This window comes from Corvus moneduloides, chromosome 1 (assembly GCF_009650955.1).
Source record: "Corvus moneduloides isolate bCorMon1 chromosome 1, bCorMon1.pri, whole genome shotgun sequence".
Classification (NCBI taxonomy): domain Eukaryota; kingdom Metazoa; phylum Chordata; class Aves; order Passeriformes; family Corvidae; genus Corvus; species Corvus moneduloides.
The window spans coordinates 84,383,986-84,398,292 of NC_045476.1; the positions used below are offsets into that span (position 1 = coordinate 84,383,986).

Consider the following 14,307-nt stretch of genomic DNA (forward strand, 5'->3'; position numbering starts at 1 on the left):
GTTTTGTTTTTTTTTTTGTTTGTTTTTCTCCCTTTTTTACTCAGATCTTGTATACAGTTTAGCAAGTATATTATATTCTGTGTACTGTGATTGTTTTTAATTTAGATTGGGTTTCAAGCTGAATTTTTTGATAGCCCACTCAAAACAGATAATCTAAACTAAGGACAAAATTGTTCTTAAGTTTTGTGTATCAGATGCCAGTGCCTTCTATAAATGTGGAATAAAATTATTTGTCCTCTAATACTTCTGTAGAAGCATTTACAGTAGAAAAAGTCATAAATAAATATATTATTTTGTCTAATTATCTGAAATCCTCATCAAGATATTAAAACCTCACTTATGTGAGATTCTGATGCAAAAATAATTTTTTTCAGTGCCTCAATTTAGTCTTTTCAACAGGTATGCAAAGGCTCTGAGTGTTAGACAGAATCTCTTCTTGTCTCATTCTGGGCTGACCCGAAATATCCAGTACTTTCATTATCTTTCCTCTTAACAAACCTGTGGAGCCATTCTTCAGTCTCAAAGATACTTTATTGTCTGATAAAATAGCTACATAAAAGAAAGAGTTTGTGTTACCACAGGACTTTGTGTCATTCCACATATGTTTTCTGAGTGATATTAACTTTCCTGTAGAAATTAATCCAGTCATTGTCAGTATAAACTCAGTTTTCCAAAAGACATCAAAGTTACAAGTTGCAGTCCTATTTTAAACCTGTTTACTCTTAGAATATACATGCTGCAGAGAAATGAAAATCACTATTCAATATTTCACTGCTCATTAAAAAAAAAAAATCATAAATCAATGAACATCTGAGTTAGAATTTATTAAATTTATATTTCTTTGTGAATTAATTTAATTGAGTAGCATACTTAGCTCTCTTTTTATATATAGTAATAGATTTACCAAGCTATGGTACATTTCCATGCCTTTAAAATGTTTTATTTTTACATTCAGGAAAGGGAAGCAGAGAATGTAAGGTCCCAAAAGTCTTATACTGTTAGAGAATGAATTAATTGTCCTTAAGTACACAGAGGAGAAACCAAAAAATACATAAAGCATATATAAATTCTGACCAATTTTTCTTATATATCATCAGTTTAATTTATTGTAGATTTTATCTTCAAAACACACACTGACAGTGATGAATCATATATTGAGTTCCTCATATGTCTTGCCTATCGTACTACCTTTCCACCCTTTGAGGTGACAGGAGATGCCAGTTTAAACTTGGATGAAGAGTTTTTGTTAGACAGGCTGTCAGATCAACACAGAATGATACTGGTATCCGTGAAATTCCGCCATGTCATAATGTCAATAAAAATTTTGATTCTAAAAACCAAAAATCCATGCATATGCAACTTCTTTTAATGATATGACTGTGTTTTGAGACTGTTTGAAATGGACTACATCTGCAGCCTTTCCCTCATTCACTAGAAGGGTGATCTGGATGACCAGACATAAAAGTCCGTGTCTCTTACAGTAAATGAGAAGTTGCTTTTTTTCACTTGAGGATTTAAGAGATGCCAAAAAGAATTTTAATATCCCTGTTGCTGTCTATAAAACTTTTTTATTAAAAATGTGAAGTTAATTTAATTTAGGATATATCAGCCTCTACCTTCTTCAGGATTTAGGATTTATTGATTAAAACCAAAAGGTGAAAAAACCCAGACAGTTTACGTTATCATGAAAGCAGAATCTGAGGCTCATTCTAAACCTTGGGTTATTTTCAAAACTGGTACCTTTTCCAATACTCTGTTGTAGAGAAAAACTGAGTCCATCCTGCTTCATGTATATCCATCTACATACAAGGTGTGGCAGTGACTGCCAGAATATCAAAAATACCATCCCTTTCCTGTAACATGAAGAATGTTTAAGTTAAACGGAAAAGATGCTGTTAAGTTGCTACCAGGATAAACTGGAGAACAGAATGGCTCTGAGAATTTTTTTCTTCTGCCAACAGCCACTCAACTACGAAAAAAAGAAATCATATACACTTAATATAGAAGGAGCAAATACTCACCTTGATTTTCGCTTTTCACACCTGGGACCATTCAAAGATGTAACTATGCTGAAGATCATCGTTGGCGATGTGGACGAACCTCCGCTCTTCACTATGCCTTCCTATGTCATGGAAGTTTATGAAAATGCAAAGATTGGGACGCCTGTTGGCACAGTAACGGCACATGATCCTGATGCTGCAAACAGTTTAGTGAGGTATAGTAAATCCAAATTATATGGATTAATTTTTCAAACATGAGATTGGATTTCACAAGCTTAAAGTTTAATGAGATCTGGAATGTATGAAGAGTATTTATTTTACTACATAAATGGAACATAGGTCAAAAGAGTGTCATGATCAGTCTGTATGGGTTAGATTTAGTGACATAACCTTCAGTCTTTCTTTGGTTTGTGCTATAATTATGTATGTAAAATTCCCATCACTGGTCTGAGCAAAGGTCTGATCTGCCAGCAGTATCCTGCCAGTAGTTGTGAATCTGTTAAGGATTATAGCACCATTTTTTCCTGTCTGTCAGTATTGCGCTGGCCCTCTGCACACTTGCTGCATTGTAGTTGTCCCAGGTGTTTGTGCAAGACATCAACAGCTTTAGATATATCTTTCTTTTTGAGACAGGCAGGATCATTTTTGAAAAAGTTTGGTTCAGGATGAACCCAATATTTCATAACATGCTTCAGCTTTAGTGGAGTATCAAAAAAATCAAATAGTTGTAATAATGAATTTTGTGGAACAATACATGAACTTTATGTGTCAAAGGTAGTAGTAGATTTTAAAAGTTTCCAAAAAAATATACACGAAAACATTTTTGATGCTATTCCTTTTTATGACATAATGGTACAACGTTTGTAGAAATTTTATTATTATATCCTTGGAAAGCAATTTTTTCTTAAGATAATTGGGCTTATTTAGTCTCCTGACTGGGTTGAAATCTGCTGGGTATGTGTAATAGTCTTGGTAAGATTAAACAATTTTTTCAGAACAATGAAAATATCAGGGTTTTATGGTTCTTTTGTGCTAATAGTCTAAGATTCAAAATGTTTTGTGTCAGAGAATCAATATATGCAATTTCTTAGTGCAAGTTATTGCCTTTGAAAAGTTTCCATTATGGTATTTGTGCCTAAATTATAACATAAATAATAAAATTTTGCTAAAAATAACTGCCAAATGCTGATAGCTTTACTACTATAATTCTGAAGCTACTAACACAGTCAGACTGATTACCATCATGGAAGTTTGGAGTAGGAAGGGGAAGTGCAGATTTGATTAGTTGGTCCATAATTCAACTGTCTGTTGCCCATGACAGTTTTGTCTAGAAAGTGATAACTCTGGCAAAAGGGAAGCAGCAGCATTTTGTACAAAGGCTGGGAAGGCCAGAAGTAGATTTTCTGGGAGAAACAGGCAGTAATTTGGAAATAGAGGGATCAGAAGAAAAAATATTTCCAGATATTGAGCTTTTTGGATTTGTCCTGTTCTTTTCCAAACCTGAATTGAGGACAGAATATTATCTATCTATATTATTCACATAATTGAGGGAAAAAAGTGTCCTTACTTTTGTCTATCCTGTTTTCCCCTCCATTGACATATATTTTTGAGTTGTTCCTTCCATCTCTCCCTGTCTCAATGGGGAAAAATATATAGCATAATATACCAAACCATGAAGATCTGAAGGGAGCCAGCTCTCACTTAGTTACATGTTGGTGGGGTTTGGCAAGGGCAGTGTCAGCTCAGATATCCTTGGCATTATATTGTGCCCAGGTCCACCCTCTAGCCAGGCTTTTTCCGTCTTGGTGGAACTGACAGTAAATGTCATTTGTGAGGGTGTGGGCTTTTTATCAAGATGCTGATTCTGGCCTGAGCTAACACATTGCTGCGTGAGACTCTAGACAGGCACCAGGCTGGGTTGGTGCACCCTCAAGTTTTCCTTGACCTTCCTCCTGCGGGAGCAGAAAGGTTGGTCTGAGAATGGACAGCTTTAATCCCCTTTCCCTTACCCCAGCTTCACACAGAAACACTGATGTGATGCAGAAGGGCTTTGTATTGTTTTGAGATCTGTCTACAGCTTGGGAAACTATGGGTTGGAAGAGGTGTGACCTGAGAAGCAGGACAGACTGCATGGGCTGAGCTGCTGCTCCACTTGGAAGCAGGGTCTTGCCCCACACTCCACTCACAGCAATGAGCAAAGGAGCGGCTCAGAGGCAGCTGTGTTTCTCAGAAGCATCCATACAGGGCGCTTATGGCCTTCTGTGCTGCTTTGCAGGAAATGTCTTCACTGTTTGTCTGAAATCCTGGTGAGTCTGAAAGATAGTCTGAGGGTAATGAGATCACATCTCTTCTTTGTTTCCCCACAATTCCTAGTTCATTGAAAATGAAAATGTAACCAGGAAGATTCAATGTAACTTTCTTAGAAAGCAGAGATCACAATCTCCAGGGAAGATAGGTACAGACAGGACTTGCTCTGCTGATCTCTGTGCTGCAGGGGAGTTACAGAATAGCACTTATCCAAATGGCTCAGATACATCTCCAAATACTGTGAGGCTACAGGACAAGATACAGAGCAGCGATGTGCTTATTAGTCTTTCCTAATCCACTTGTGCATCCTTTCCACTTTATGAGGACACTCGCTGATGTGTATGAGATTGATGAAGCATTTAGGCCCACAAAGTTGAAACCATATCACTTTGCTGTTCAGCTGCTGAAAGAGATACAGTGCTGTGATTTGTTCACTGTCCAATTAAGTAACAGTTTATTTTGATGGCAGGAACAATTCTTGTATACAGAATAATCGTTGGAAGTGTAGTTAAGGTAATTAACAGTGCTGAAATCTTTTTAAGAAGTTACTTGAATTGAACACAAAAATAAATAGTAACAGCTATTGCTCTCAGTAGAGGGAGACAAAATGGGTTTTGTCCTTATTTCCTCACTGCAATTTCATCACAGTGATTTCATCTTGTTCCTGAGCTGAGCAGTCTTCAGAGGGCACTGACTTTTTGCCAGTGCTTGTACTAGTGTTTTAACCTTTAAACCCCTGCAAAGCAACCTCTGTAATAACTAATGTAGCTAATAGCAGTGGGGTCTTTTTATTCAGTACTTACCTGATTGGCAGTTTGGACTGTTCTAAGGGATTTTTCTTATTAAGCTGATGGATATTTTTTTTTTTTCTTTGAATAGATAGAAATGTATTTTCAGAGAAAATTTTTTGAGTTCTCTGTTTTAGAATAAGATTATTATTCTAATGAAATATGAAAAGCAAGATATAACAGGAAGCATAAGAAAGAAATATATTATGATGCCTTTTCCTGGTCTTAAAATCAAGAGTCAAACATGGTTAGAAGGGAAAAAGGGATTTTACCTTGGTATTTATTTTAAGGATCCTTAGGTGCACACGTCCAGGTCATATGCATCAAGATGCACCCCACCGATAATATGCCCCAAAAGATCGGGTACAACATTATAGGTTTTACTAATTAGCATATCTATCGAAGATTCCCCAATGAGAGGCACAAGTGAGCCCCCCTCCCCAAGGAACCTTCCCCTGGATGGTTCTATCTTGGTTTACAGAATATGTTCTGGAGAGGACCTTGGGGTCTGGGGCACACTGATCCCTAGCTACAAAGCTTCTAAAATGTTTAGTCTCTTAGTTTGACAAACAAGTCCAAGAATGTAGGGGAAAAGCACTAAGAATACAGAAGTTGTAAAAAGGTATAACAGGGGTATGAAAGAAAAGGCAAAAAATCTTTATGGCATCAATTACAACTTCATCACGTATTAATTTTAAATATAAAGAGTTTCTGAAAAGTTTGAAAATCACTTAGAAATTTACTTTAAGAATTGTTTTCTAAATCAACAGAAACCACCCTTATTTGTAATTCATTCACAGGTATTACTGCCTTGTTGGGCCATTTATGAGAAACTAATCCCCTTTCATTGCTTTGTGTCAAGTATTCTGCTTCCATACTCATATTTTTTGTTGCTTGAAAAGGACAGGGTTAAGTCACATCTCATAATAATATCTGATGTGCAAGGGGGGTCTTGAAAGGTCTCTTCCCACACAATATGGAAGAAAGGATGACTATTAAATGCTCTAATTACAATTTTTTCTTAGTCTATGATTCATTTTAAATCTCTCTATATCTACTTAGAAATTATATTTTTTTTCCTGAAATCATACACAGAAGACTTTCATGGAGATTAGGGGTGAAAACAGCTTTTATTTAATTGGCAAGGCACTTATGTGCATTGAGAGCAGCCCTCGGCTGTTAGTGCTGCCTCAGGGCTGCAGCAGCACCTCTTAAAACCCTGACATCTTCCTGTAGGTGGTGATTCTTGGGTGGTAAGGCCACCAAGCTGCAGCACATACTCCGGATGATCCTTGGAGCTTTCCAACTGCATCTGGTCCGTTTCCAGTGGAATGCTTTTCAGAAACAATGCTGCAGCTGTTTCCCAAGCCACCTCCAAGTCAGTGATTCAGAAAAGAGCAAAGACTTAGTTTTAAGATCATGATACTTCTGTAACTCTGATGTAATAATGAATGTAGTTCCATGGAATAGACCACTTCCCCCAGAATAACTTCCCAGTTTGATCATGTACTATGAAGGTCTGAAAGCCTTTATTAACATTATACTCTTGAAACAGTAGTGTTTGAGAAATAAGACATCCACTTGTAGAAATACTGTAACATCAGATCACTCCTCTGGGTGCTGCTTTGTCATTCAGCAAAACAGAAGGTAAACCACTGTTTTGAGCGCAAGTGATAGGACCTCTTCCCCCTCTAGTCATTTTTTTACACCCAGTTATTATGTTTAACATAGGTTGTTTGCATTCCTCAGAGGAATTGTTCTTTTGCTGGTATCTAACAGAAAACTTCTGGAGAACAGGGTAGGGGCCCTGATCAGGACTCTGCTTGTGACAGTAGTGTCAAATAATTAGAAAGATAAGTATCTTACCTTTTCAGAAGGTCTACAAGTGCTTGCTTATAAACAACTTTGTATTTTTTTGGTCCTTGGAAGATTGATTTGTTATATTAATACGTTGGAGTTCAAGTAAATTTTTTGTTGGACCTTAATCAGGCTGTAACATAACTTACTATAATGTATTTTAGTCACAAGGATTGATCAGCTATAGGAAACAGAAGTCAGAAAAAACACGTTTTGTTTTTGGTTTGGGTTTGATTTTTTTTTAATTTTGTGTTAAAAATTAATTTTAAAATCTTTTAAATTAATTTTTTCCTAGAAATTGACTGTTAATTTTGCACTAAGATGGTGAAGAATAAAAGTACAACCTCAGCTCTGATCCTGGCTTCTCACTTTTCTAATGGTCCTATGGTGTTGCCTTAAAATGGATGATATATCATAATGGTTATAATACAGGTATATACTAATGAGTAAAAAACTTAATTTTCAACACCAAACCTTGTATATCAAAGCTCTAATAAATAGAGTTCCCTTGTCCTACTTTGATTTAAATTGAAAAACTTCTCTTTCCTTCTTTCAGAAAGAATACTGAAAAATTAATGAATTACAGATGCATATGATTGAAACAATTAATGTGGTGTAGGAATTTTTTCTTCAATTCCTGCATTAGGTAGAGAAACTTATTTTAACTTTTGCTGCATTGATTGTAAAAGATAGTCCTCTTTTAGAGTCATCTGAAGGTAAATAATTTCTGTCATCAACCTTTAGAAAGTAATCTTAATTTTCAGTAAATGGTATTTTAAGAGGCATGCTCATATGCAGATGAAAGAACATACCCAGTAAGTTTTATGTATTCCTATTATTATTTCTCAAAGTCTTAAATACATAAAGTACTGTGAAAAATTCAGGTTTTAGACTTTTTTTCTGATGTAGTTTAAATTTGCTACAGGTTAAATAAAACCTCAACTTGTGATTCAGACTGAAGAGAGGTACAAGACAACAGCATGAGAGGATCAAAGGGAGGGGCTGAAAATTAGAATTATATTTTTAACTTTTTTTTTTCCTGTTCTCTGAGATCAGTTCAGTTTCTATGCCACTCATTCGTACTGTCAGCAGGGAGAAGGGATAAGACTGATCCCCTGCAGGAGTCCTTTCACCTAGTTATATTCATTTGTCTTACTTGCCCTTTGAATGTTAGATAAGAGGAATAAAATCAGTTTGTTTCCTGCTATCCTGTGCACAGTCAGCATGGCTTCACTAAGGGCGAGTCCTGCCTGACCAGTCTCGTGGCCTTGATGGAGTGACTGTATCAGTGGACAAGGGAAGGGTTACAGATGTCATTTATCTGGACTTCCATAAAGCCTTTGACACAGTCCCCCACAACATCATTTTCACTAAACTGGGAAGAGATGGATTGGATGAGTGGACTGTTGGACTGGGGTGACCTGATTGCAGCTTTCCAGTATCTGAAGGGAGCCTACAAGAAAGATGGAGACGGATTATTTTCAAGAGCATGTAGTGACAGGACAAGAGGGAATGGCTTCAGACTGAAAGAGAGTTGGTTTAGCTTAAATGTTAGCAAAAAGTTCTCTACTGTGAGGGTGGTAAGACACTGAAAAAGGTTTCCCAGAGAAGTTGTGGATGACACATAACCTGGAAATGTTTAAGGCTTGGTTGGATGGAGCTCTGAGGAATCTGGTCTAGTGGAAGGTCTGACTACCCATGTCAGGGAGTTTGGAACTGGATGATATCTAAGGTCCCTTACAATCCTGGCTATGATTAAATGAGTCTATAACTCTTTGTTGGCTGTACATAGGGCAGCTTGCTGAGATCAGTGCCATCATGTAGAGCGACTCATATGCCCGTGGAGGAACATGTGAGATGTTCCAGATTCGGCTAGCCCTGTGGTTGTGGAGGCAAAGGCAGACATCTGTCTTCCTCAAAGGAGACCTCAAAGCACAACACTACCAAAATCCTCCAGTATTCTCTCTAAGACTGTCAGTAAATTGAGACAGAAAAAGAACACCCTATTTTGAATGGCTGGAGAGAGATGGGAATTTTTCTTCAATTTCTTCTCTAATTCTCCATCTGACTTCACAGGCAGAAAGTATTTTAAAAACTTTCTTTATGGTGTTGAGATTGGAGGTCTGTTGCTGTTTTGCCCCCTGAGACGTCAAATTAGTTTTGATTCTTGTCAGACTATGTGTCCTGTGTCTCCCAGTAACAAAAATGTCCATCTCATTGAGCAGGAACTGGTAAGATGTTCTGACAGCTCTTCTGACTATGAAGAATCCAGCTCAGGATAGTGGTCAGAATCTCACATCGACCAGAACTGCCTCCATCCCTCCCTTAGAGCTGAGAGAGAAAACACTGACAGATCATCTTTTTGATCATGAAGCACTGATTTTTCCTGCCAGAACATCATCTTTATGGTTCTATCATTTCTACTGACTTCCAAATGCCTAAAGTATCAACATTCTTTTATGGTTCTAGAATAAGCTTTCATATCTGAACACCTCTAGACTGTAGTTATTTGATAGGGTCATTCAAGTCCAATAAATAGGCATAAATCCATCAATCTTGGTTTTGTTTGATTTAGTCTATAACAGGTAGAGGAAAAAAAAAGTATGTAAGTAGAGTACCATTCTTTAGCTGGCAGGTAGAAAAGTAGCTGTAGCTGTACAGAAGTATCTGTAGCTGTAGCTAGCTTGTAGGGAAAAATAAAAGTGTTTCTCATGTAACACTTACTGCGTTTTATTTCTTATAAGCATTGATATCTGAATGTTAATCTCTTTGAATAACAAGCAACTTAGATATAATAAGACAGATATAGTTTCTGCCATCAACACATTTAACAGAAATGTGTTTGTACAGTCATAATCCTCTGAAGAAATTCATAAAGTCATGAAAAGAAGACAAACCTTTACCTTGCTTTGAATTCTGAATTATGCCTTGAAGGCTGTGGCCTGTTCTTAGCCTACATTTACTGATAGAATTAGCTAGAAAAATGATCACTGGTTAACACATGCAGACAGAAACTTCCAGCTAGAAATGATGAGTGTCTAGAAATGGCTTACTTCCTTCAAATGAACAGCGTTCCAGATGTTCTGTGTTCAAGGTGAGCAGTGTGCTAGCAAATCATAGAGGATGGGAATGAGAACAGGAGCAGGAAGCTGACTTCCACATAAAACTCAAATCAGTAGTGTCTGCCTCTCAGGGGCTTTTCTGGGAGACAGTGGTTCACTTCTGTCAACTCCCCCATGTCTCCTGGGATCTGCCAACTCTCATCTTCAGGATTAGGAGATGGAAAGCTGCTACTCCTGCCGAGCTGAGATTTCAGTATGAGAGGTGAGCCAGGAGTCCTGTACAGAAACAAGGTACTGCTGATCAGCTGATGAATGTCAGCTGGCAGCCAGCACCAGCAATATCTCAGTGGGAACAGCGTATTGAATCAACTTCCTTTAAATGCTCTGAGAGGACAGTATTTTTCTCAAAGTTATGCTATGTCTGTTTGAAAAGAAAGCAAAGGAACAGTAAACAGAGGGATTACCTGCTCCAAGCTATCTTCAAATGTATTTAATTTTCACACCTGAAAAGCACAGTTGAAGGGTGTAGCTCTTTGTAGCAGTCTTTTGCCAAGGAGCTCTGGAATATCGAATGTCTCCTTAATGTACCAGACATGCTGCAGGGAGAAAATTGGTTACCTGCTGATTGGCATGACTTCTGCCTCATACTTCACAATTGCTTTTCTCTCCTGGCTGAGTTCGTTTGAACTATTGGGAAATAGATTGGCCCTGGAATGGAGGTAGTGTAGTGCAAGACAGTCACAGCAACAGAATGTCACCCCACCACCTCATTTAGCTTCGAGGGTTTCCTGCTTGTTCCCAGGCTCATGAGTGCTGCTGTCAGGAGGCAGAGAGAAGATAAAAGGTACCCACTCGAGTTATGTCCCAGCATGGACCATTTCTTCTTGTTGTCCAGCTGGTCAAACACAGAGACTGGCAGCTGGTCAGTTCTCTTACTCTTTGTCATGGTATACCTCCTCCTCTCACTCTATGCAGTTGCTTACTCTTCCTTTTCTAAGATATTTCATAAAATGAAATAAAAAATTTCTGTACTTTGAATCTATCTTTTTTGTATAAAGTTTCTTGCTTAAATCTTTAACTGAACAGGTTTCCTTATAAAGGCATTTGATTTCTAACTGATGAGTATTTTGAAGGTATAATTGGTTGGACAAGATTCTGTTCCCTTTCCATGGACTTTTTTTTAGTGATCCTTTGTAACCAGTTTCACTTGTTATTTCAGAACTGGCTATTTGCTTATGTCTCAAAACAAAAGTCCAAAGAAGTGCTGTGATCTTTGAATTCACATCTGACTGAAATCTGTCTTTGGAAGTTTATTATCAGTATGAAGTTTTATCGCCTTTGGGTCCGGTGGTGGACAACCAGGTGTGTTGCGACCTTCCTAGGGAAAGCGTCCTGCCAGGGAAAGGCTTTTCCAGAGGCTTTAGCAACTTCCCTGAGCCACAGGTGATTTCAGCAAGTGTAGCAACTTCTCAGCTACAAGTGATATCAGCTCTTGTGATTCAGCTCTTTGTGAAATCACCCAAGGCGAACTCAGGGATAGAGAGACAGGAGCCTCATTTGGCAGTTCCACAGAGCCAGCTTTTATTGTCCAGCAGCCTCTGTGAAGGAAAGGCCAGGGATGACAACTTCCCCCTCATCCGGGGTCGGAGCAGAGGTTATATGGGGAAGGCAGGGGGTGGGGTAGAAACCAGCTAGCAACAGGATACAGGCTATTACCATAAAGAGGCAAGGCGTGTTAGGAGTGGCTCTTTTGGTCACCATGACCTCGAGAATGGTTGCTTATATCTGGAGAGAGTCTTTTGCGCCTCAGGCCTCTCTCCAAGGGAGTGCAGAGGGCTCCTGCGCCAAGGGCTCACAGCCCTCCACAAGGTTTGTAACCAAGATAGAAATATGTAAGAGTTCATTTTTGTAGTTAACACATAGGGCAATAAATGAAAAATAATATAATGAAAAGTTAAAGATTTGGTTAAAAACAGAAGGAGACAACTTAAAATCTCAAAACTATTATAAAAGTTTTAACTCAAGGTTCTTCCTTAAAACACAGTATCTAGAGAGCCATACCAGAAGAGTAACAGCCTATGCCATTTGTCTATCCCGTGATAAACTGATGTTAATATTAAGACTGAATAATTTAGGTAGAGAGATTCTGAAAATGCTTATGCCTTTTAGGTTCAGAAGCCCTCCTAAAAGGCTTGGAGATCATTAATATTCCTAAGCTATTTTAGCACCTTTTAAAATTTTCTCAATTTTAAGCAGTCTTTGCATTATTAGAGTCTGACAGGTTTAATACTGAAAGCAGATTTATATATTCTATAGTGACCTTCTGCCCAAGGACCATCATTCATATATATTTCTCTTTATTTCCTAATTGATGCAAATGCTTTTAGTTTTCAGTAAAAATGGGGGGAATATCTGTCACCTCTGACCCACTGCTTCGCTAAAAGGCAGGAAGTGAGGAACAAAGTCAGAGGAGCCAGTGGCTTGCTTTGGTCGGAAGAAGGGATGAGGATATGGATGAAGCTGGAAATGCCCCTCCATTCACTGACACTGCCTTATAAAAAGGTGGCACATGTTGCATTTCTCAGCACTAGCAGGATTCAGTTTTGGTACTTAATTTCCTTTAGATTAACTTCAGATAGTATGACTAATAAGTTTTCTATATTCATGATCCTTTTTAATGAAGTTTCTCTCAGATTGGTTTCTGTTGCTGGTTTGAATGTAAACAGTTTATGGAGAGCTGTTTATCTAGGCATGTCTTGTTATTAAGTCTCTTTATTAACATGTGCCATGCAACTTAGATATGCTGATTTAATGTGTAGTGCTTATAAGTATGCTAACTCACATGGCACTGTCATGACTAAATGTCTATAAATAAATATCTCAAGTGGATATTGTAAATTAATTTTTGAATTAATGCATTCTAAGTGAGCAGAAACCGTCAACCGAGTTAAGGAGAAAAATCTCTTTTGAAATTACTCTTTGAAATTCAAAACTTGCACTATATCTTTTTGTGATCTAGAAAAAGCATCGAAAAGCAGACCAGTAGATGTGGAGTGAAGGGTAGGAGTGGAAGGGAATGACTGTGTCTGCTGCCACTATCATCCAAAGGAAAGTAATTTTTTTTAATAAGGTGAAGTAAATTTGGAAGTTTAAGTAAAGTACCATTGCCTCTAGAATGTTCTCTATTTACAGATATATCTGGTCTGTAGTCTCAACATGTAGATAAATGAGTGACTAGAATTTATAAAGGTCTCAATTGTTCAGCATTTTGTAAATACAGTGAAACTTGTTCTAAATGTCCTCTATGACAAAAATTAGTTGCTCTACCAAGAGAGTTCTTGTACAAAATATTTTTAAAGCACTAGAAGAACTAGCATTCCTAGGTTTTCTACTATGTGGGAATATCTTCTGTAACTTGTTTTACCGACACATTCATGAAGGTTGGGAAACAGAGCAGTGCAAATGGCTGCTTTAGATATGATGCACAAAACAATTTTAGGGAAGAATCTGGAGTAATGGAGGAGAACTGAATGTTTTCATAATGGGAAAGCCTAAGAAAGTACCGCTCTCTTATTTATTCATTGATGAAGAAAATAATTGTCAGTCTGTGAATATTTCAAAATATCTGTAACTGTATGCAAAAGTTAGCACATGAAAGGGAAGGGCTACTGCGGATAAATTAGAAAAAAATTTCATTATTCCGGTATCATTGGAAGTAAAAGTGTTAGTACAATAAGTTACCAAAGGATCACTTTTTTCTATTAATTATGCAGAAAATACAGTTGAAGTTATTAATCCAACCCTAAATTCCTCAAACAGAGTTTTGATCTTCTGTGGAACACTTTTAAATAACTGATTTAGGAAAAGGTATTCATACTTTTTTTTAAAAAATAGACCATTTTTTACAATATGTTTATAAAAATGAATCATTAGCTGATCACGATTCATCAGAAAATCAAACATCAGTTTTTCTACGCAAGCTTCATTCTTGGGACAGATTTATTTTTTTGTACTTTACTCAGAGGAAAAAGTAATGTTTTGTTATAAGTCACACACACACAGAAGCAGCTCTTTTTTTCTTATTGAAGCCCAACATGAAATTCTGTCTATTTTTAAGCTACTGTCTACAAATAATAAATTGCCCTATTTTTGTGGTTGTGTGGTCAGCGCAGTAGTGACTCACAGAATAGTCACTGTGCTTGATGTTGATAATAAGCAAACAGGTTCCAGAGTATTTAATGTTTGCAGGGGCAAGACTCTTGTATTATAAATTGGTCTGGATTTGCAGTACAT

At 37.3% G+C, this 14,307-nt stretch overlaps 1 protein-coding gene across 7 annotated transcripts in view; it reads left to right on the plus strand.

Annotated features, from left to right (window-relative positions):
- CDH18 (cadherin 18) overlaps positions 1-14,307 on the plus strand; it is a 524,400-nt gene that overhangs the window by 467,087 nt on the left and 43,006 nt on the right. For all 7 annotated transcript variants that reach the window (XM_032117631.1, XM_032117579.1, XM_032117622.1 and 4 more), the window contains one exon: positions 1,962-2,215. In XM_032117631.1, the coding sequence (XP_031973522.1) occupies positions 1,962-2,215 (254 nt within the window). The remainder of the gene's footprint in view (positions 1-1,961; positions 2,216-14,307) is intronic.